The sequence below is a fragment of the Syzygium oleosum genome, unplaced genomic scaffold, assembly GCF_021117445.2.
Source record: "Syzygium oleosum isolate NSW1041296 unplaced genomic scaffold, Sole_v2.1 Sole_v2.36, whole genome shotgun sequence".
NCBI classification, from domain to species: domain Eukaryota; kingdom Viridiplantae; phylum Streptophyta; class Magnoliopsida; order Myrtales; family Myrtaceae; genus Syzygium; species Syzygium oleosum.
In genome coordinates, this window is record NW_026607520.1 from 2,773,806 (window position 1) to 2,799,124 (window position 25,319).

The 25,319-nt window shown below is 38.8% G+C and overlaps 1 protein-coding gene across 1 annotated transcript in view; it reads left to right on the forward strand.

Moving 5' to 3' along the window:
* Nucleotides 1-13,921: 13,921 nt before the first annotated feature.
* LOC115661829 (uncharacterized) overlaps nt 13,922-25,319 on the forward strand; it is a 36,191-nt gene continuing 24,793 nt past the window's right edge. Inside the window, exons 1-7 of the mRNA XM_056305270.1 lie at nt 13,922-13,979; nt 14,172-14,222; nt 14,371-14,877; nt 14,980-15,135; nt 15,231-15,302; nt 15,821-15,868; nt 22,599-23,047. Of these exons, the coding sequence (XP_056161245.1) occupies nt 13,922-13,979; nt 14,172-14,222; nt 14,371-14,877; nt 14,980-15,135; nt 15,231-15,302; nt 15,821-15,868; nt 22,599-23,047 (1,341 nt within the window). The remainder of the gene's footprint in view (nt 13,980-14,171; nt 14,223-14,370; nt 14,878-14,979; nt 15,136-15,230; nt 15,303-15,820; nt 15,869-22,598; nt 23,048-25,319) is intronic.

The window sequence follows — 25,319 nt, forward strand, 5'->3', positions numbered from 1 at the left end:
ACCATACAAGTATTCAAGTCAACAAAAGAAGTTCTTTTGGCTACAGGTGTAATCCATCATTCAAAAAGCAAAATAAGATTTGCGCCAAAAGTTTTGCCCTTTCAAACTTCTCACAACAGAAAAAATAACATGAGACATGCTCTAATAGCTTGTGTTTCCATTAAATTACTCTCAAAAAGTTATACAAAAGTAAATAAAATATCGCTTAAAAAAGTTGTCGGGCACTCCGGAAGTTTTTGCCATGTGAGTTGAATAAACATAAAATCTGAACAATTTCTGAGCTGCTGTAAAAATCAGAGAAGGTTAACATGTGATTCTTAAAATGCCATGCATTGAACACATAATATTGGAACGAGACGCATCAGAATTTGGTCGAGAACGAGACATATACATTTAATTAGCAATTTTCGCAATTTCCTGTGGGATTCCCATGCGAGAGACGCCTAGAAACATTGGACAATCTTAGCATATGACCGTCAACGACTTTTCCTCATTGGTGTGCCTGTGATGTGCTGCAATACAGGTCAAGTTGTTCGAGTATATTATTTGCAGGACATGAATCAATTATTGGGTGGTAGTTTTTGGTCATCATCTGCAAATTGAATCAAAATCATAACACGCAGAATCTTTGCCAGAGTGCCTTGTAAAATTAATGTGGAAACTAACCCGATCTTGCAATTAAATTAATGAAAAATCACTAGAAAATAAACGAGAAACAATAAAACACATCAGAAATTTACACAGTTCGGTCCGGATGTTGATATTTGCTTCACGGGGAGAGTCAGTAGTTAATAATTTATTAATAGCAAATAATCTATTAATAATCAGAAAATCACAAACTTACACTCGCTTACAAAGATTTCCTATTACACCCAAACACATAGCACAATAGCTACCGTGTTCAAATACGTTCGTGCGGCCAAAAGAGAGAACTCCACTTCTTTTTTCTTAGTGCGGCTTCGACAGGAAACAAAAAAATAAAAGCACAACCCTCGCCTTTTATAATGTATACGTGTGCCCCTTCTTTTTCGTATAGCCAAGGAAGTGCTCCTCTGTACGCAATATAAAGAAAATCCAACAATCAAACCGGTCTGACTTGTATAAAAGATTGTCTCGAAACCGAGAAAGACTCGATTTCTTTAAAAGCTGTACATGGACATCTCCTCTGTATCCTCCGTTGGTGCTTCATTGTTTATCTCCAGAAAATAATTCCACCGTGAACAAATCAAAATCCTCCATACGACTTGGGTTTCGTAAACTCGAAACATAACTTAACAAACAAGTTCATCCAAAACTTGTAAAATTGTCTTCTTCCATTACCAACCACTTATCATTGATGCTGAGCATATGGTATATCGTAAGGATATACTCTGAAACGACAGATGCTGCGTAGACCGGAACCATAGAAGTATTCAAGTTAACAACAGTAAATTTTTTGGCCAAAGGGTGTAATCCATCATTCTAAACTAAACGTGGTCCAGATCACGTTTTGGTGCTTTTCAACCACTCCATGTTCGTCAGAACAAAAACCACAATAACAAAATACTCCATTATCTGTTGGAACCATAAGAATAATATAAATTTTGGAAATTTGGAATAAGAGCAGAAATGAAAATTGGAGGGAGAGCTTCTTATTAAGAATGCTTTCTCCTTGTGGCTTCATGCTTATGGCTTGATTTACGTCTCATCACTTCATTCCTTTATATAGGAATTAAATTTCACAAACGCCAATGATATCCTTTAATAAAAAAAGACATAACAACCACACATCATTAAAAAAGAAAACAAAATAGCTTACTCTGTGAAAGAAAACGAAGCCATCTTGAAGTCTTTATGACTCTTCTTTAATACTTGTAACTTCCTTATCCAGCGATCGATTTGCTCAATCTCACCAATAACCAATTTTATATTATTCCAACAACCTCCCTTAAAATTGATTTTGGAACTCAACAACACCAACCTTTGTCTTTAATTTTTGGAATGAATCCGCCTTCAATAGTTTAGTCAAAATATCTACGAATTGATATTCTGATTTGTAGAAATTAAGATCAATCTCACCATCTTTGACTCGCTCACAAATACAGTGATACTTGATATCCATGTCTTTACTCATGCCATGAAAAATAGGATCCTTGGCTAACGCAATAGCCAATTTATTATCACCCATTATTTTGGTAGAATCTGTCCGTTCATGCATCAATTCACATAGCATTCTATGAAGTCATATTGCTTGGCATGCCGCCAAAGCTAACGCTATGTATTCTGCTTCAACTATCAATAGTGTAACGGCTTGCTTTTTTGAGGACCTGGAAATTACTTTTGATTCGAGGAAGAAAGTGTTTCCAGAAGTACTCTATCAAGTCTCTATATCACTTGCCCAATCATTGTCTATATACCCCACTAAACTGAAATTATTAATATAAGAATATAAAATTCCATTATCACGAGTTCCACTGATATATCATAAAATTCTTTTTGTTGCCTACAATTATGTTTAATATGGTTTAACCATAAATCGACTAATAATTCCCTTGCCATAAGTAACATATGGCCTACTAGAGCCAAATATCTTAAACCGTTAACAATGCTTTTAAAGGAAGCAGGATTTACTAGTTTATCGGTTCCTTCTTTCTTCAGCTCTAACCAATCTACTATGGGAGTTTGCATTGATTTGAGCGATTCCATGTTCAATTGCTTCAAAATATCATTATCATATTTCTGCCGTGAAATAAATATGCCATCATTTGTCTGCTTCACTTCAAGGCCTACAGAATAGGACATCAATCCTAAATCTGTAATCTCAAAATGACTAGTTATAACCTTTCTGAATTCAACAAACATCTTTTGACGGCTCCTTAGAAATATCAAGTTATCACATACAATTATTATGTCACCGTTAGTATTTGACTTGATATACAATGTATGCTCACAGGAACCTTTTTGAAAACCATGCTCTAGTAGGTACGTGTCAATTCTTGTGTACCACGCTCGAGGTGCTTGTTTTAGCCCATATAATGTTTTTTTTTCAGTTTAAAAAATTGATTTTAATGCCCTTTCTTCTCATAACCCTGTAGTTGCTCCACATAGACTCTCTTCAAGGAAACCATTGAGAAGTGCTTATTTCACATCCATTTGATGGATCTTCCATCGATTCTAAGCTGAGAGCGCTAAAATGATCCAAATGGTATCCATTAGAGCCACTGATGCAAATACTTCAACGTAATCAATACTTGGCTTTTGCTTGTAGCCTTTTACAACTAGCCTAGCTTTATATCGTTCCACCTGACCATCTGGCTTGTACTTTGTCTTGTACACCCACTTGTCACCAATGGGCTTCTTAACATGTGGCAAAGAAATTAGCTACCATGTGTCATTCTTTTCAATGGAGTGGAATTCTTCATTCACTGCTTGGATCCACCTCTCATCTAAGGGTGCATCATTGTAGGATATGAGGGTAACATTCTGCAAAAAAATAAAACTTTACCATAGTTTCATTAGTGCTTCTGTCACTATCACTATCGTCATTTCTTGTGACCACATAATCCTTGAATATTGATGGCGTCTACTGCAATTGCTGTGAACGAAGTATGGGTGATTCTGAAATTACTCTCGGTGAAGAAAATGACCTACCAGGCAAAGATGATGGATCTTCAGTTGAAGATTTTTTTGTTTCTCCCACCAATGGTTTATCTTTGATGGTGATGCTTTTCAGGTCAATCTTCTAGTTCCAATCCTAGGCTTTGTCTTCAAAAAATTGGACATCCTTGCTAATGATTACTTTCTCAGTGACTAGATTATATAGCATATAACCTTAGTCATGTCCATATAGCCGATGAATATGCACTTCTGGCTTTTGTCAATTAACTTTTTCCTCCATTCCTCTAGTATATGGAGATATGTCACACACCCAAATACTTGTGGGAAAGAAACATCTCTCTTGTTGCTGCTTCAAGCCTCTTTGGGGTCCTTTCAAGAACACTAATTGTTGGACACCTGTTTAGCATAAATACAACACATGCTACGGCTTTTGTCCAAAACTTCTAGAGTAAATTTTTAGTTTTTAGCATACTTTTTGCCATTTCAAATGTTTTCCTATTCTTTCTATTTGCTATAGCATTTTGCTACGGAGTATAGCTGCCAGTCAATTGAGGTTTCACTCGATGAATTTTTACAGTATTTGTCGAATTCATTTAAGGTGAATTCTCCCCTATATCTAATCTCAACGTCTTTAGATGAAAGCCACTATGCTTTTCAACATATACTTCAAATAAATTTTCCAATAAGTTTTATATTTTTCTCTCTGAAATATACCTATTTTTTTCAATAAAATCATCCACAAAAATTAGCATGTACCTTTTATGTCCGAATGATTCCACCTCAACAAGGCCACGGATGTCTGTATGTGACAACTCCAAAGGTTATTTTGCTCTTTTGGCTTTTCCAACTAGAAAGGAATCTTGATGTTGTTTTTTGATGAGACATCATTCGCATAAGCAGTTTGGGCTATCAATTAAAGACATGCCGGTCATTATCTTTTTTTGGACCAGTAATTTTAGTCTACAAAAATTGAGATGACCGAATTGAATATGATACAACAGTTCATATGTTAAATCATCGCTTCAAAACTCAAAAGATTCTTTGTCTGAAGAATTAGAGGGAACATCTAGTTCTTTGTCATCTGCACTATTGTAATCAACTTACTGTTTACACCTCTGATAGTGAAAACTTCATTTTCAATATGGACTTTATGGCTTTTTTCGGAAAGTTGGCCAACACTTAACAAATTCCAAAAGAGTCCTCGCACAAAGTAAACATCTGCAACAGTAACATTAGTGTCATCTTTTGACTTAATATTAATGTTACCTTGGCCCATTACAAGAACTTTATTTATTCTCGAAATTAACTTGACCGCGGACCATCTCGTTCAATTGCAAGAGTAACTCTTTTTGGCCAAACATATGATTACTACACCCAGTATCAAGGTACCAAATTTTGGTGTCCTTGGTGCTTGAGTCATCCTTCTTGCATGCTAGCACAATGTTTTCATCAGCATTGATGGCAAGCACCTATTGTGCCTACTTGTGTGCCACCTTTGCTTGGCATTTGGATTTGTAATGTCTGAATTTGTTACACTTAGAACACTTGACCTTTGATTTGTCACGTGTTCTATATCTTCCGGTGGAATTCAAATTTCCACCTCCATGTCCTCAACCACCTCCACGACCTTCACCACCTTGATAGCCTCCTCAGCTTGATTGAGCGATCTAGTTCTGCAATGCCTGCTCGGGATTCGAACTGACGTATTTTTGATTCATTCTTTGCTCATGCGAGCACAATGAACCCATGAACCGCTCCAACATCGTGGTTGACACATCTTGCGCTTCCTTGATTGTTGCAAAAACGTAGTCAAATCCTTTGGTCAGAGGCCTTAAGATTTTTTCTACAACTTGCACATCTTGGAGTTCTTCACCATTAACTCTTAATTGGTTAGCTATGGTATGCACACAATCAAAGTACGCCAAGATTAATTGATGTGTAGAGACTCGAAATCTCCTTGAAGTGTTTGAAGCCGGAGTCGTCTAACAGGATCATCGCAATTATAGGATTGTTGCAAAATATCCCACTTTGCTTTTGCAGTGTTTGCACTCGATATTTTTTAAAATATTTATTCCTCTACGGTTTGAAAGATTGCAAACAATGCTTTTTGATATTTCTTTCGGAACTCCACCAAAGAATCTTTCTCCTTCTTTCTTAAAGCATCGAATGCTTCAACATCGGCCACTTCGGTGTATCCATTCTCCACTAAATTCCACAAAAATCTTGCGATTTGAAAAGAACCTTCATCTAGACGGACTAATTGACATTCCCCCCGTTCAATTTTAGAAGTTGCAAGTGAACCAAACTGGTGGATGCCATGTATAGCTCCGATACCAAATGTTAGAACCAAAAGAATAATGTAAATTTTAGAAACTTGGAATAAGATAACAAATAGAAATTTGGAGGGAGAACTTCCTTTTGAGAATGCTTTTTCTTTATGGCTTTGTGCTTATGGCTTGATTGACAACTCATGACTTCATTCCTTTATATATGTTGGATGCAAGTGTCAGGAGAATCGACTAACTTGTTCGATGCACTACAAACAAATTTTCCAGGATCGTATATTGAATCACCAGCGAACGATGGACGAATCTACTTCACGTTGGTTCGAATACAATCACGAGGCAAGTATTCTCGTTCCATAACGTTAAAGTTGACTGTCTTCTCAAAGTAGAAACGGAATCCTAATGCGTCGTTGTTTGATGAAGAGAGGAGAGAGAGAGAGAGAGAGAGAGAGAGAGAGTTCTATTCTTCACAACTTACTTATCTCTTGTTAGATTTTCATTCTGAGGAAGTTACCTTAACTTCCCTTAAGAAACTCCCCTCGCACCTCTTCAAAAGGTGTCTTTCAGACACACTCATAATTAGAGCAAATGGTGCCCCTTGGACACACTCATCATGGGCGGATCGACGAAATATAACATCTCCCACTCGCACATGATGGGCTTGATGATGCTCTATTACGGACATAAGACATTCAATATTCATCTACCTTAGAAACAATTCATGCATGCGACTAGTGAGTACACCTGCACTTGGGAGCTCTAATTATGCACCTATTAGGGACAACATAATGGCTGCAACCCCAAAAAGAAATAAACAATTGATGTCTCACAGTGCCCCAGACAAATTTTGTTACATTAGTCCAAGTATACCTATCCCTTAAAGGTTATACTTGACTTTTCTCAAGAACATCATGTATTTACAATTATTTCTGAAGCCATCGAAGGCGAAATAATTGGTCGACCGGTAAATACATATGATAGATGTAAAACAACAATAGCCTTCCTTCGCACTCATGTCTCTCTTCATTTCAAAACAACTACTTTCCTAGACACGTCCCATAAAGCCATATCTATTCATGACCGCCGGTAACATGCTAAAGTAGCAACATTGATCTTCTACTTCGAGAACATAGTCAGAAGTACCATAAGGCACAAAGTAAGGTAAATTATAAATTACCTCAAGGACTCACACGATGAATAAATATGAATAATTGTACTCATCTTCCTTATTTGTCGAATATAGCACATGTAGTATGAATTACATGCTATAGTGGATTTCTCTTTCTATGAAAGCGTATGTCATTTATTAAACATATCCATTATATGGATCTTAGCCTAAACATGGTCACATGCTTCTCACGTACTCATGTTTAGCCCAAGTGCTATATCAGCTCACTTTCCACTGCGCCCAATTTAGTACTCGCATCCGGCTACCTTCAGGCATACATGATTGCGGGACTATCATGTTCGGTCTTATCACATACGAATAACAGACCTCATCTTGATTCCAATCAAGGTGACATTAAATCGTTTTATGTACAAAACTGCTCTTCCAGCATTTATAGTACATATCGTCTCATCTCAACCCGCTTACTATAGCGTTTGAGGTGATTGCTTGTGTGAGTGAGCCAATTATTGCCTGGTGACATACCTTTCAACAATATATGTATGTTTGTGCTAGTCTCATAACATTGTACTAATTGATAAAACATCAATTCATTAACAAATAAGTATAATATATATACACACATAATCTAGTGATCCTCAATAATATTACATATCACATTCTACGTAACCCTAGAGACATCCTGTGGGTCAAGAACACGTCTCTAGGAACAGCCTTCGTGAATGGATCAGCAACCATCTTGTTGGTTGAAATATATTGCAGGACTACTTCCTTCTGCGCTATTATATCTCTGATGAAGTTATTCTTTATGTCAATGTGCTTCGTCCTACCATGGTACTTGGGATCTTTCACATAGGCAATGGCTGCTTGACTATCGCAATATACTGTCACCGGTCTTGAGACATCAGTGACAATGGCTAAATTTTCCAAGAAACGTTTTAGCCATACTGCTTCTTGCACTGTAGCAGAACATGCAATAAATTCTGCCTCCACCGTAGATAAAGCTGTGCATGTCTGTTTCTTGCTATTCCAAGAAATTGCACCATTATTAAGTAAGAATGCATATCCAGACGTCGATTTACACTCATCTAGGTCTCCTCCCCAATCAGCATGAGAGTATCCTAATAAGCATAAATCACTCCCTTGATAGCAAAGTTGATAGTCCATAGTACCTTTCAAGTATCTAAGGATCCTCTTAACTGCTTTCCAGTGTGCTTGACCAGAATTTGATTGATATCGGCTCACTAACCCCACAGCGTAACATATGTCGGGTCGAGTACACATCATAGCATACATCAAACTTTCGACAGCACTAGCGTAAGGAACAGTTACCATTTTTTTCTGTTCTTTTGGAGTCTTAAGACACATCATAGTACTCAGACCTTCGCCTTGCATGACAGGGGTATCAATGGGATTACAGTGCTACATATTGAAGCATTCAAGAATCTTCATTATATAAGATTCTTGTGACATAGCAAGGAGTTTATTTGATCGATCTCTTTCAATCTTAACTCCCAATATATATGCAGTTTCTCCCATGTCCTTCATTTCAAAATTAGAGGACAACCATTCTTTTATGGTTATAACCAAACCCTTGTCATTCCCAGCCAACAGAATATCGTCCATATAAAAAGATAAAATCATAAATTTATCCTCGGACCGTTTGTTATACACAAAGTGATCCTCTTCGATCATCGTGAACTCAAAAGAAGTTATGGCTCGATGAAAACGAAAATACCACTATCTAGATGATTGCTTAAGGCCATATATTGAGCGATGAAGTTTGCAAACTTTACGCTCTTGACCTTTAGCAATGAAACCTATTGGTTGCTTCATATAGATTTCTTCATCTAGTTCTCCATTGAGAAATGCTGTCTTTAGATCCGTTTGATGTAATTCTAGGTTCAAATGTGCAACAATGGCTAGGATAAGGCGTATGGAGGCAAACCTTACAACTAGTGAAAAAGTTTCCTCATAATCTACACCCTCTTGTTGAGTATAGCCATTTGTCACAAGGCGAGCCTTATACTTTTCAATGGATCCATTCGCTCTTTGCTTAATCTTGAAAACCCATTTGTTTCCAATAGCCTTGCGATCGGGTGGCAAATCAACCAAGTCCCAGACGTGGTTTGTCCTCATAGACTCAATTTCGTCTTTCAAAACTTTTCTCCATTCTTCCTTATCAGGAGATGAGAGAGCCTCTTAAACTGTTTTAGGCTCTGCATCGTCTTGTAGAGGAATCATAAATGATTCCCCTTCAATCTCAAATCGACGACGGGGAATACTTTTACGATTACTTTTACGCAACTGAACTTCTTGAGAATTCAGTTTGCCAGGCAATGCTACACTACCACTAGGTCTTGTATGTTGAGGTAAATCTGTATTTCCTTCAATAACATTAGTGGGTGTGTTATCGGGATCTTCCATCTCATATAATTAGAAGTCCTTATTGATCTCACCTCTACTAGGAAAATTGTTCTTCAAGAACGTGACATCTCGTGACTCCATTTCAGTCACACTTCCATCAGCTTGTTAACCTATGAATATGTACCCTTTGGAGTGTTCAGACTATCTAATAAAGATACACTTCTTCCCTCTATAGCCTAATTTGCCATATTTATGGGAAGAATCATGAACATATGCTGCACACCCCCAAGGTCTAGATTACTTAAGTCTGATTTCCTACCGGTCCACAATTCATAAGGGGTGGAGGCAACTGACTTAGAGGACACACGATTAAGTATATAGACAGCAGTCAATAACGCATCTCCCCAATATGAGATAGGTAGATTTGCTTCGCCATCATAGACCTAACCATTTCTAATAGGGTTCTATTCCTTTTCTTTGCAACCCCATTTTGTTGCGAAGTACCAGGAATAGTCAATTGTCTTACAATTCCCTTTTCATCACAAATAGCCTTGAACTGCTCAGATAGATACTCACGTCTGCGATCTATTCTCAATGCCTTTATTGTTTTGTTCAACTGATTCTCTATCAAAGCTATAAACCGTCTAAAGCAATCCAATGCTTAGGACTTATGGGAGATCAGAAAAATATAACCGAAACGCGTGAAGTCATCTATAAAAGTGATGAAATATGAGGCTCCATGCCTCGCCCTCACATTTAATGGACCATAAATGTCAGAATGTATGAGTTGCAATGGAAGTTCAGCTTTGGTTCCTTTACCAAATGGTTTTCTAGTTATTTTTCCTACTAGACAATGTTCACATATGGGTATTACAACATTTGCGAGTGACCCCAAAAGGCCTTCTCTTGCTATTCGTTTCATTCTTTGTGACCCAATATGACCCAGTCTAGCATGCCAAATACTTGCATCAATCTTCACATTACTAAAAGATGCAATTAAAGAAAAACAACCATCAACATTAATTGTATACACATCATAGTCAATGTCTAACACCATAAAATCATTCAATACATGACCAGAACCGTAATAAACTGTTCCAAACAAAATGTCAACACAATCACCATGAAAATTAAATACATAACCTAAGCCAAGAAGAACAACTACATAGACCAAGTTTCGCCGAATATTTGGAGCATAGAGGACATCATGTAGGAATAGGTTTCGACTATCACGAAAGGTTAATTTACATGTACCGATACCCTTCATTTCAACTCTTGAGTTATTTCCAACATATATCCATCTTCTTCCAGACTGTATCCGACGACACTCCATAAATGCTCCTCGATCTCTAGCTACGTGGTCTGTTGCTCTTGAGTCTACAATCCACATTGGATGAGATTCAGCAAGCATTACAGTGCTAGAAACAAAAGCATTACTCAAAGTAATGGAGTAATGTGGTACCTTTTTCGGCTTAGCGCATTCACGAGCGAAGTGGCCCAATTGACCACAATTGTAACACTTCATCTTGGCCTTGTCTTTCTTCCCGCCACGCTTCTTGCGTCGAAAGGTCTTGGCTCTCTTGAGTGCCTAATTAGTCTCTTTCCCTTTGTTGTTGAATTTATGGTTCCTCTTGCGCTTAAAGCCCGAAGCTTTGCTCGAACCTGATTCAGCAACATAAGCATGGGTAGAGGATTTTGCTGCCTCTAGGCACTCATCTTCTAATTCCAAATGACGCGCAATATCGTCAAAAGTGACGATATTCTCATTGTGCGTCATATTGATTTTCATATATTCTCAGCTGTCAGGAAGAGACCTTATAACAGCATGAACTTGCTGTTCATCAGTTAGGGTATGACCTGCCAATTTCAGCTCACGTATCATGTTTAACATTTCTCGAAGATGCTGCCTCATCGTTAGATTTGAGCACTTCCGGTATGTGTCAAATTTGATGGTGAGTCTCCTCAACTTAGTAGTAGACGTACCCCCAAACTTATCTTTTAAGGCAACTCACATTGCTTGAGTTTTGTCATAACTTTCAAACTCATACATGAGATCATCTTGCATACAACTCAGCAACGTGATGCGAGCAATGCTATTTTCTTTTTCCAAGCTTGATAAGTTTCTTGATCTCTTCTGTGTTGAGCAAAAGTTCCATGCTCAGATTCATCCATGATGTGGTTGAGGGTTTCCAAAATCTCTTGCTCCTCAAGGATATATTGAACTTTTCGGTGCCAAATATCATAATTGTCACCGTTCAGCTTCTCACCCTTGTTGAGGTCAGCCACAATGGTCTTGGATGCCGAAGCCATAATCAATTTCTACTACACATTAACATAATAAACACAGAATCAATACTAGCACATTTTTCACATAAACACACTTTTAATTTGCAGTAAAGACAAACTAAATTAATGATAATTCAACAAAAGATATCGAAACGAAAGTTCACTATGTTCCCAATCAGCTTCGGTGTATAATTGTTCTACTATCATTAACTTGTTTAATTTGCGCAAATTTTAAGTTCTAGGTGAGAACTCCTTTGAATTCCACCAACCTACGAACTCCCACTAGAAAAGATGATTACATGACCTCACATAATGTTCACCAACTTACAAATACTTCATTACATCAATTATAATCATATGCGAAATTCAAGACATAATGAAAAAACAATGATCTCCAGCCATTGTTCGAGTCAGATTGGAACTGAAATTGCAAGCACGTTAAGCCTTATAAACATGCTATCAATGAAGCATGCCTTACACGATCTATATGTGGTCATTTACATGTAAGCCAGCTTCTGTATTTCCAAAACCATAGGAAAATACAAGTAAAAATGCAATAATACCCCAAAAAATACACATATTTAGGGTTCCGTACGCATTTTTATACCTTTAAAAGCTTCAAACATATAAAATAATTATACCACAATGTAGATAATTTCAATACGAACACAGCGGCACCAACCACGCTCCAATCGGAGCTTCCACGCGCCGCCTGAGTGCACAACGCGTGTAGTTCACGCTCCAGGGTCTTGATTGATCTTAACCCGGTCCGACCGGTCAAACCGATTCGACCGTTGACCGGTCCGACCGGTTCGACCGTTGACCAGTCCGACCGGTTCGACCGTTGACCGATCCGACCGGTTGATCGTTGACCGATCAATGGGTCCGATCGATAATTGGGTCGGGTTGTTTCGGACGGGTCGAGTCGCCGGCAGAGTCGGTTCGCCGGCGAGATGACGCCATCAATGACGTCAGCATGTCGGTTACCGACAGTTTTGGTGACGTCATCACGCGCCGGTTGGCCGACGCGCTTGTGGTACTCACGCGCTGGCAGCGCCAGCTCATTAGGCACGTGGCTTCCATGCGCCACGGCTTCTGGCCGCGCGTGTGGGCGCGTCCGGCGTCTTCCGGCAGCTTGCCACCCACCGTTTTGATCGTCTCGATAAGTACTTTCACCCTGTTTGATGAAAAATGATTTTCTCCAGAAAAATATTTCGAAAAAAGATCAGAACAGAACCAACGTTTTTCCTCCGAACCTGTTCTTCTCATCCGATTTCGTTTTCGACGATTCATGTTGCAATTTCCAAGCAATGAACATCCAGACGACATGAAGTTCATCCTCTCGATTCCCATATCAAATAACAAGCGTAAAAATTCGATAGAAAAACAAGGCAGAGATCATAACTGTGGCTCTGATACCATTGTTGGATGCGAGTGTCGGGAGAATCGACTAACCTGTTCGATGCACTACAAACAAATTTTCCAAGATCGTACGTTGAATCACCAGCGAACGATGGACGAATCTAATTCACGTTAGTCCGAATACAATCACGAGGAAAGTATTCTCGTTCCACAGCGTTAATGCCGACTGTCTTCTCAAAGTAGAAACGGAATCCTAATGCGTCGTTCTTTGATGAAGAGAGGAGAGAGAGAGAGAGAGAGAGAGAGAGTTCTATTCTTAAGAACTTACTTATCTCTTATTAGATTTTCATTCTGAGGAAGTTACCTTAACTTCCCTTAAGAAACTCTCCTCGCACCTCTTCAAAAGGTGTCTTTCAGACACTCATAATTAGAGCAAATGGTGCCCCTTGGACACACTCATCATGGGCAGATCGACGAAATATAACAATATAAGAATTGAATCTTACAAACGCCAATAATAACCTTTAATAAAGAAGACATAACAATCCACACATCATTAAAAAAGAAAACAAAACAGCTTAATTTGTCGAAGAAAACGAAGCCATCTTGAAGTCTTTATCTTTCATGCTCGTAGCTTTCTCATCCAGCAAGTGACGTGCTAAATCTCACCAATAATCAATTTTATATTATTCCAACATTGTTCTATATATGATTAATAAATTATATAGAAACGACCAAATTATTCTGGAAATGGTCAAGCCCTGTACTTAGTTATAAAGAGGCCCTGAAACTTAAGCTGATTGACATCACAGCATCAACTTTCTAAGAAAATAGACAGTCTCTTTTGGATTCTCCATTTCCTTTGTTGTGGAAAGACTGTAACCAGGAGAGCAGCCCAATGGCGACACAACCAAGTGAAAGACAAGGAAATTCGGAACATGCAGAACCACCAGCAGGTACATGTTCAAGTTTCAACCAAGAAAAAAAATGGTATAAGCGATGTGATCTTAGAATATGCTGGAATGTGTATTTTGTCATGGTTCTTTTTGTTTCGAACACACATAGCCCTGACCTTGGCTAGGAAAAAGGAAAACAAATCAGAATGACGAGGAATTTTGTGCTCACTCTTTGTCCTACATATATTGAAGATGTTCGTGTAAACGTTGGATCAGCTCCTTCTCAATCTGGAGGTGCTCCAGGTGCGTCATCCTTCAAAAGAGTTATTTCATTGTGAAATTGATATTTGGGTGGATCTTGATGAAATTGTTCTTTCCTCGGATACTTTTCAATGTCTACAAGGAAAAAGTAACAACACAGTGGCCTGAGAAGTTCGCATCCATTTTGCAGGAATACCAGAAAATGTAGTCAATGGATTCTATTTCCAACCATTGTTGAAAGCTGCATTCACGGGTGATTGGGAATCTGCTGAAAAATTTATTCTACGAGATCCTGCTTCAAAGATAGCCAATATAACGAGCAGATCTGAAACAGTGCTTCACATAGCGGCTTTGAATGCACAAGACCAATTTGTCGAGAACCTGGTTGAGCTCTTGTCTCAATCTCCGGAAATGCTTGAAAAAGTTGATTGTGGTGGCCGCACAGCCCTCCATCATGCTGTCCTGTGTGGAAGGATACGAATTGTCAAGGCATTAGTTAGACGTAATTGTAGGTTGACACAAATACAAGACGAGGAAGGACGTGTTCCTTTCAATTTATCTTCTCAGGAAGCTTCTATGCATAAGGAGATTGCCTGGTTCCTGGCGAAAAATACGACATTTGATGGATCAAGTCATCTCGACAGCAGTCCCAATGCGATTCAATGCATTGTAGGTCTCACTTACGCTGGTCATCTTGGTAAAATAACCATCACTCTGTCTCAATTCCATCCATTTTTTTTTCCCTTCATTCTACGCTTAGCTTAAGTTCTTCATCAACTTTGCTGGTGATTTTGGATAGATATCGTCCTTTATCTACTTAGGAAATACCCTTCTCTCATTCTAAAGAAAGGCCCAGGGGAGACAGACAAGTCTATCCTGGCCGTGTTGGCGAGGATGCAGTGTCACTTTCTCAGCGGAACTAAGCTTAGTGTTTTGGAAGCATCAATATACAAATGTCTGTACTTTCTGCACTCGCATCCCTTCATTACTGATTCCCTTCCAGAAGATCATACCTGGCTCATCACCTGCTCTTTTGTATCTGAACTGAAGGTATTCCCGTGGACGTGAACTCCAGGCCAACAGATGAAAATTCAACGAATATGCAAACGTCAACGAATCTGGGTGGGTATGAATTTTTATACTTGGGCATTATCTAATTTAAGACCTTCCATGATTTTAACTTCAGTCAATTTTCTTAGGTTGATTCCCTCCCTACTAGCAATGGAAACTGAAAAGTATAGTTTCTTTGTAGGATCTATTCTGGTTCCTTAACCTAGTTTTACTTGAATAATAATCAGAACTCAAACTACTTTACAATCAGTTATCCCCTAGGTACACATATGATTCAACCAAGTGCATAAGTATTTTGTATGACTCATCTAATGGACAATGTAACGAACGAATTAAGACAAAACGAAGCGGAGCTACACTGATATGGGTCCGACATCCTCATTCATGTCTCTTACACTTCCAAGTATTGATCCATGTGAATGTGAATGTTGATTGCTTTAATATCTGTGACTATCAACCGTTAAAATTGTCAGGATACCAGTAATTTTAATCTATATAAAGTATCTCCATTCCACATACACAATGATTTCACATCCACTGACTCGGTTCTCTTTGCAACCTCATTGTAGCACTTCAATGTCTTTCAAGGTCATTTTGGAATGCCGTCAATATTGTAGGTACGTTACCATTTTATGAAGATATCCTCTCTCTCTCTATCTCTCTCTCTCTCGTTGCGACCTCCCTGAGCCGATCTCACCGCCTATGGGTTTGACTAATGGATTACTACATTTAAACCTAGGACTTAGCATGAGCTCTCCCAAGCCCATAGAAAGTCTCGACTTATGATTCAAGTTCTTAACATGCAAATCATTTTCATCTATGATTCACCACTAATCAATCTTTGGTGGGTCGATTAGATACCTAAGTAAAACAACAAGAGAATTGCCTTACTCCTATGAATCAGAATTCAATGAGTTTGGGAACTTGATTATACTAATTAATCAACGAGTACCCTAAAACGGTATAGGCAACAAACTCGCAATTCGGGAACCATAAGCTTCTCTACCTAACTAGACTAACAACCAAAACTGAAATGCACAAACAATGGTCTAACATGCCTCTAATCATCCACATACAAAGTTGAATTAAATACGCAATATAAACATGCGAACCAAACAATATGCAATCAAGCATGGCACTAACCACACTAATAAAAGGTAATTCCCTAGCTCAATTTCTATTTTTTTTAATTTTTAATATTAAAATAAAATTATAATCTTATAATATAGGACCCGGGTCGGATGCAGAGATCCGACCTGGGCCCACGACCCTATTCGCCCGACTGATTGGGCCTAAGTGTGGGCCTAATCCAACTCAAAACTTGAGCCCACCCAATATAAGAAAAACGGGAAAATTTCCAAAACAGTCCTAAACCAATTATAATTGTACCAATTTAGTCGTAAACTTTTTTTTGTGCCAATAAAGTCCTAAAAATTTTATATTTATGCCAATTCATTCCTTCTAGCTTATTTTTGGCAAGATGGTCGATGCTGACGTGGTAATTTTTAAAAAAATTTCGATTTGTTTTATTTTTTTCTCTCTTTTTTTTTCCCTATTGTTCTTCTCCTGGCCGATTGCCAAACCGGCTAGAGGCTAAGGCCGGCGAGGTCAACCTTGCCCAGTAATGGCAAGGCTGCCTAGATCTGGGGAAACCTTGCAGTCGCTAGGCGAGGTCGAGCTCACCCATGACCTCAACTCGACCTCGCCCAACAGTAGAGAGGTCCAAATTTGGGCAACCTCGCCATCGCTGGGTGAGGTCGAGCTTGCCCAGCCATGGCAAGGCTCATGCTTGCCGTTAAATGTCGAGGTCTCGCCAGATCTGGGAGACCACACCAGGGGTGGGCGAGATCGACCTCGTTGGTCTTAGCCTTTGGTCGGTTGCCGAACCGGCCAAGAGAGGAATGAAAGGAAAAAAGAAAAAAAAAAGAGAATGAAGAAAATAAAAAATCGAAAAAAATATTTAAAAATTGCCACGTTAGCGTTGGCTGGACGCCTGGTGTCAACCGACGTCCACATCAGCAACAGTCAGCCAAAATCAGTCAGAAGGAGTGAATTGACACAAATATAAAAGGTTTAGCATTGAATTGGCACAAAAAATATTTATGACTGAATTTGCATAATTACAATAGGTTTAGGACTGTCTTGGTAATTTTCGTTAAGAAAAACCTATATAACTAAGCCTAGCTCACAATAAAATAAGCCATAATTTAATATTAAACTAAGCCAGCCCACATCAATATTTAGCCCAAACGCTGTTGTCCCGAGTCGGCCAGAATCCACAAATCGAGCCCAACCTGGTTGCCGACCCAGCTGACCCGACTCCCCTACACCCGCGTCTCTCTGCACGCTCGCAGTAATGTCACCGCGGACGGTTGAAACAAGTAGCATTGCTCATCTCGGCCTAGCTGAGTGCACACCCTAGTGCTACCTTGGCCGGTCTGAGCCGAGCGCTCAGCCCTCGTCTGGTTGACAGCACTCCAACAATGACTGTAGTGGGGCGCCTGAGGGACTCCCCTAAATTGCAAAATCGGCAGCTTCCACGGGGTTTCATGACGGCGGCCACGAACCGGGGGCCCACCAATCACCCTATCACAACGCCCGGCTTGGATTGCCATTTCCAGCTTACCCCGACGCGACCAAATAAGGATTCTCCTCTCGGCTGAACGCGAAAACAAAAAGGGGACAATAGGGGAAGGTTCGCTGATGCTCGAAACCGAGCGTCGGTGAGTCTCGGCCCAATTGGCCGAGACAGAGGAAAAATAGAGAAATAGAACGTGGGAACCTTGTCGCTGGAGATGGCCCTACCCGGCTCGGCAACAACGAATAGAAGGCAAGCTTAAGATATATCATACTTAGTATGGTAGCCTCGCACACATCCGAGCCGAGTTCCTCGAGGAATAGGCACAACCCGAAAGAAATACCAAAATAATCGGACCAAGGCCTACCGTGCATAATGGGGACGCTTCGGCGAGAGTCATCAGCCGAGGCAAGGGCGTGGTGGCTTAGCGGAGGAAACCTCTCACTCACGACCTCACTCTTTCACTTTTGGATTCTCTCTCAAATCTCACCCTCTCACTCACGGTCCCTTTCTCCCGATTTTTCCAAAAAAATCCTCCCCCTTTTCTCTTTCCCTAACCGCTCCCTTAAAGCACGTCGAACGATCCACCTACCACTGTACTTTGATTGGGGCAGGTGGCCTGCCACCGGCTGGAGCCATCCGGCTCGACTTGCCCCCGTCCCATCCTCTGCTTCTGCTCTCTGTTCTCGTCCACCCTTTGCTCTCTCTATCTCTTGCGTGAAGGGCGTTAGAGGAAGAAGAAAACAAAAGGGAAGAAGGCTGAGCTGAAAGGGAAACACGGAATGGGTTGGGCCGAGCCCAGACAGGGGCAGAAGGAAGAGAAAAGAAAGCAAAAAGGAAGGTGGCTGGGCCGGCTTAGCCTCGACCCGCTTTCGCTTTTCTTCTCTTTTTTTCTTTTTCTCTTTGTCAAAAAGCTAAGTTTTAATAAATCCTATTACCATTAATGCAAATGCTCCCAATACCTACATGTTATGCAATTTGATGAAAATTATTTTTGTTTAGGGGTCAAAAACCAATCTCTAATTTTCTATGCAATAAATTACTAAATGGAACGCCGAAATTTAGGTGTCAACATCTCTCTCTCCCCATCCCCAACGAAAAGTCTCTAGCTTGTTTGTTTTTGACTTCTTTTATAAGTAGAATAGAATTCCTAGTTAATTTTTATGCCCTAATTTGAATAAACTGACTTTAATTGGTCCATTACCTGTATAGAAAAGTCCTTACATATTCACCAATGGATTAGTGATAGGTGGGGATAAATACATTGGGAGTGCTATAACTTTCGTACAATGCTCACTTGAGTGTCATAACTTTTTTTTCGCCCACTTAAGTGCGACAAATTTGAAAAAATGATCACTTAAGTACCATTGACGATTTGCCTCGCCGAAAAATCTTACGTGAGCCGGTTGTCCTACGTGGCACCGCCGGCGCTGATGTGGATATTTAATTAAACAATTTACAAAAATAAAAATAAAATCCACGTTGGAATAGAAAATTAATAAAAAAATCCATGTAGGACAATTTGCCGAGAATAGCATTCAAATGATCGATTTTACTCCGATGTGGCATTTAAGTGAAAGTCGTACCAAAGTTATGGCACTCATACTGTCCTTATCCCATACATTTTTATTTATAAGTGAAAAGGTGGAGGAAGACCAATCAATGCAGTTATCCTTTTGAATTTTACCATAAGATTCCCACGTAAACAAATGCATTATTTTAATTAATTATTTATAAGATATATTAATAGAAGTGGGTACCATATATATAAAACTAGGTACTTATCATGAATGAGGCCTATTGTATAAAATCCAAAAAATTTGAAATTTAATTTTCAACAAATATCGAAATTAAAATATCATCGAAAAAATTATTATGTTACTAATACATAAGTAATATTAATTACTATTTCTTACCTTTTTTCTTTTCTTTTCTTTGGAAATTCTGATGCATTTAGAATTAACAAAACATTTGTATTTGCCAATGGTTTGATTGGATTTTCTTATAATGCTATTACAATGGTCATAATTTTCTTGTCACTGACTATTTATTCCACTTAATCAGCCTCGCTTTTCAGTTTTGTCAATGTAGTTCTAAATTTTTAGGCGATATTTCAATATAGTCTTTCTTGCCAATTGCCACAAAAAAATCGTAACATGGCGTTTAGTCATCGCCGGCCGTGCCTGGCTGGAAAATCCGATGTGGCATCACCAGTGCTAATGTAGACAATTAAAAAAAATTCAAACATAAAAATCTGCAACGGAATGGGAAATTAACAAAAAAAATCCATGTAGGATGATTTGCCTGAAATGTCATTCAAATGATCGATTTTTCTCTGATGTGGCACTTAAGTGAGTGAAAAAAAAAAGTTATGTCACTTAAGTGAGTGCCATACGAAAGTTGTAGCACTCCTGATGTTCTTGTCCCGTGATAGGTGTAGTGGAGTTAGTTTAGTAAATAAGTTTTGCCACATATCAACCATCCAAAAGTGCATGTTTAACTAATTTTTACATCGGTAGTTAATAAAAATTCTTTGGGAAATTATTCAAATTCAAACAAAATTAGAGAAAATAGTCCAAAAAGCCATAAAGCTATTGCACTTTTGCCAATTCAGTCTTACATATTTCAAGTTTGTCAATTGAGTCCAAAAACTTTTCACATTTTACCAATTAAATCCATCCGGTCAATCCTGGCAGAAATTCGCTGACGTAGAAGCCGACTGTGCTATATAGGCACCGCTAATGTAGACAATTTTTAATAATATTTTAATAATTTTTAAATTTTTTTCTTTTTTTTTTCCTATTTTCCTTCCCTTTTTTTTTCAACTGTGGCCAATGAGAGTCATAGTGCGTTACCCACAAGCTGTTGGCTAGATGAGCAATGGCAAGGGAGTTTTCTCATCTCCTTGTGATCTTGTATTCAAGACTTGTTAGGAGCAATCTAGAAATAAGATCCTAAATACACCATGTCAATATGGGGAAGCACGCTCTTGAAAATAACCGGAGAGGAGGACCACTAGCGATACGCGAAAATTGGCCAGAACACAACCTAACCGCTAAAGAAATTCTATAGTTCCCAAAACTTATTCTAGAAATTTTGCACGCAATTGCACTCACCTTGTCATCTTCACCCAACTTTCATATGCACCCGAACTACCCATCAGCCCTTGTCCCTAATTTTTCTATTTTTGTCAAAGTACAAAAAGGAAACGGAAGGGTAGCGTAGTTGCATATTTTTAACAAACTAAAAATTTACTGTAGAATAAAATCCAGTTAACTATACTCACTATGTCATTTTGGTGTAACAAGTAAACTCAAACGTAACATACCATAATGTGACCTCATGTGTAATTTTATTGTCGTAGATATTTTTTTTGTCAAATATCGTAGATAATTTTATATACGCAGAGATTACTCTAATTTACTCTAGCTAGACACATGTAATTAGCGTAGTTATTTTCGGAATTGTTTTGTCAAGTTAAGTCTTGTAATTGTATCACCAATTACTAAAACCTACACTTTGCATTTGAGGACAAAATCCCAAAGAAAAAAAAAGGAAAAATTCCAAATAAGGGCCTGAAGTGCCATCATTTTCTCAAATAAGGGCCTGAAGTGGATTTTGTGTCAAATAAGACCTGATGTGCCCTCATTTTCTCCAATAAGGGTCTGAAGTAGATTTGTTTCAAATAAGGGCATCAAGTGGTTATATCTGTTTCAATAAAAGGGTCTAGTTTATTGGATGATCAGGGTATTTTCGTTTTTTTTACTTTTTTTTTAAAATTTTTTACTTTTTGAATTTTTTTTCCTTTCTTTTCTTTTTTCCTTTTCCTTTTTTCTTTCTTTTCTGGTTTTCTTTTTGTTCTTCACTGGTGGCAGGCGGCCGGCTGGCCATCGACGAAGCCTGGGAAAGGCTGGGCGACCCTCATCCAACCCAATCTGGCGAGGGACAGCTTCACCTGCGCGAGGCAACCCTCACCCTGGACTAGGCCGCCCTCGCCGGCCATGGGCGAGGCAGGCCCTCGCCAAATCTGGGCAAGGGTCACCTCGCCGGCCATGGGCAAGGCCAACCCTGGCTAGATCCTAGCGAGGGTCGCCTCGCCAGCAACAGGTGAGGGACGGCCTCGCCGACCCTGGGCGAGGCCGACCTCGCCAGATTTGGGCATTGCCGGTGAGGCGACCCTCGCCTAGATCTGGTGAGGGTCGGCCTCGCCTATGGCCAGCGAGGACGGCCTCGCCCAGGGCGAGGGTCGCCCTCGCAAGGCCCTTCTCGGGCTTCGCCGGTGGCCGGCCTCGGCGAAGAATAAAGAGAAAACTAGAAAAAGGAAAAAAAAGAAGAAAAAGAAATAAAAATAATTTAAAATTGAAATGGTTTTTTGATGGAAATACCCTTGATCAGCCGGAATATTTCGCCGGTCGGCGACTGGCGAGTGACTGGCGAGGTTAGGTCCTTATTTGGGACTTTCATGGCCACTTCATGCCCTTATTTGAGACTCATATGCCACTTTAGATCCTTATTTGACACAAAGTCCGTTTCGAGTCCTTATTTGAGAAAATGTGGGTACTTCATACTCTTATTTGGAATTTTACCAAAAAAAAAGGTCAAAATATCTTTCGTAAAATAAAAAAAAAAGTATGAGATCATTTTCTTAATCACCATCCAACCCAAGCTCTAAATGAGATCGTTAGATGCAATTACTGATTAGGCGTCTAAATCCATTTCCGGCTCTTCATTTACGTTTCTTTTTACTTTGTTTTTTTAAAATTTCGTAGCACCTTCTCCAATCAAGAGGATTCACGATGTGAAGCTGAGACATGAGGCAGCCGTGGAGTTGGTAAAAAAAGTTTGCGATGCGCTCTCTCAGAGAAACCCTACCGAGATCGCCCAGTTTTTCCAAGATAGGGACCTGCTGGCTCAAGCTACGGTCAAGGGAATCAGTGAACTAGTGAAGCTATCCATTCAATATTTCCCAGAGCTTATTTGGATTTCTCCTTATGGTACTACACTGATAACACTTGCTGTGCAGTATCGCCAAGAGAGCATTCTTAGACTCTTTTTGAAGGAGAGCTCAACCAATGGGTTGTCATTAGTTCCAGCGCCTACAGAGAAAGAATCGGCAAGGATGATGCGCGCCGCAGCAAAGTGCAACCCTGATATCGACGATGTAACTAATGTATCCGGAGCAGCCTTTCAAATGCAAAGAGAAATCCAATGGTTTAAGGTAAGTATATTTCTTTTCATATAATTAATAATTGCGCTTAATGATATATCTTCTTGATAAATTTCTTTAAATATTATGGTTAGAAGTCTATTTGGATAATCTTCGGAATATACATAGCTATTGGGCAATGCTAGGGCTAGCTTTCACCCACCTCGACTTGTTTACTTCCCAAGTGATTTTAAGGGCATACCACCCCACATCGGTCTTATGCATAGGATTTTACTCTTGAAATGCTCCCAACAAGACTTGAATCTAAGACCACTAGGAGAAAAATAAACCTTTTTGCCATCTAAGCTAACATTTTGTTCGTACATAGAATTTTTAAATTCCACATGCTAAACATGTCCCTAGAAAAATTTAAAAAATTTTGCCATCTAAGCTAGCATTTTGTTCTACATAGAATAAAGTAAGTTGACAAACGACACTATATCCTTAGAAAAATTTACAGCAAGTAAGGGGGCTGATTCGAGAAATGGGCCCCTACAGACTGATTGAAACTCATTATAATTAAGTTGCACATAAACTTTACTAATTTAACTATGATCCACCACTTAACCTCATCCGACCGACTCTTTCTATAGGTGTCTACCATGATGCAATTAAGTGATTATTATCTAAATCATTTCATGAATAACCCACATATATCAATTTGGCGCAAAAAAAAAAAACAGTTGAATCAGGTTTGCTTTTATTTACACGATAGCTTTGCTAGCTCCATGCATCATATTTTGCTTTTAAGAATGTAGTGAAGTTCAAATATAATTAAATGTATGTAATTAAATAATGATTAAATTATAGCAGTATGAGATGAATCCAAAGTTTACTCATGCAAACCATTGTGTACAAACAAAAATTGATATCGTGAAGCTTTTACTATACATTTACCTTTATTTTATTTCTACTCTCTAATATCTTTGTCATGAAAAAAAAATTGGGACAATATGAACAGCGAGAGTCCTAAAATTTGTGCGGATCACGTACTTGGGTCCAAAAACTTTGAATTCATGCTCTAATTGATACAGACTACGCCCGGTAACCAAAAGGCGATGAATTGATTGTTTAGATAAAAATTGAGAACTTTTTAACGAATACGTGATGGACAATATGTAGAAGGTGCATTGGTGCTATAGAAACATGAAATATTATGTAGAATCACGATTTTCGATTAAATAGAATTTGAAAGAGTTTAAGGGATAGAAGAAACACAAATAAGCATAGTGGTTCGGCCTTCCACTTGGCCTACTTCACTCTCCCAGCCCTACTAGCCTCAATAAGATTGAAATTCATTATATAATCCTTAAGATGTTACAGCTTTCGGAGTTTCTTCTACAAACTCGAGCACCTCTCATAATACCATATCACTTTCTTTCATTTAGCCTCAGTAAGATATCATTTAGCCTCAATAAGATTACAAAGGTTCCCGCCCTCTACAAAAATATATAGTCACCAATCACTCTATTTTGATAAAATGCAATGTTTTGGTCTAAAAAAACACATAGAAGCACTAAATGATATCTTCTCGGATTTCCTTGCCAACTCTTTGCATTTTGTCCGTAATTTCCTCTTGAAGACTCCAAGTTGTATGAAAGTTCATTCATTTGGAAGTAGATAGCTAGGCTTCCCATCCATGTATTATTATTTAACTACAATGAAGCACAAAATCATCATCAAAGCTCAGATGAAAGTAACCCTTGAAATTCTATGAAGAGAGACAGACTTAACCTCTAAAGAATTTTAAAATAATTGTTGGATAAGTCTTAATCTCCTTGATTTGTTCCCTCATGATTCTCCCTAGAATGATGAAAAAGACTTGTCCTCATGCCTGTCTCATTCTCATTATCGAATTACAAAGAAAATTCAATGACAGTGAAAATTGTTGAGACTCCATCATTGTCGGGCCATATGATCTCGTAAACTTTTTCATCAGCTCTATTTAAAATTCGAAATGAGCCACCAATTTTTGGTTTGATTTTTTCGACGCCCCCAGAAGATATTCACTCTCTAGGACTCATCCGGTAGGCCGTTGTGGTTCGAATAAAAGCACTAAGCACAAAACTAAAGTATTGCCGAACTTCTCCCATAAGAGATAAACCCAACGTAATATTAATCCCATCGTATCAAGGGTGTCGTCAAATGAAGGATGCAACCTGATTGGGATAGCTTCATGTTCTTGATTCTGGGCAATGTTGTTCTTATAACCAAATACTCTTTCAATGGTCACAAGCCAATGGTAGTCTTTTTAGATGTCTGACTTCGACATCAAAATCATAAG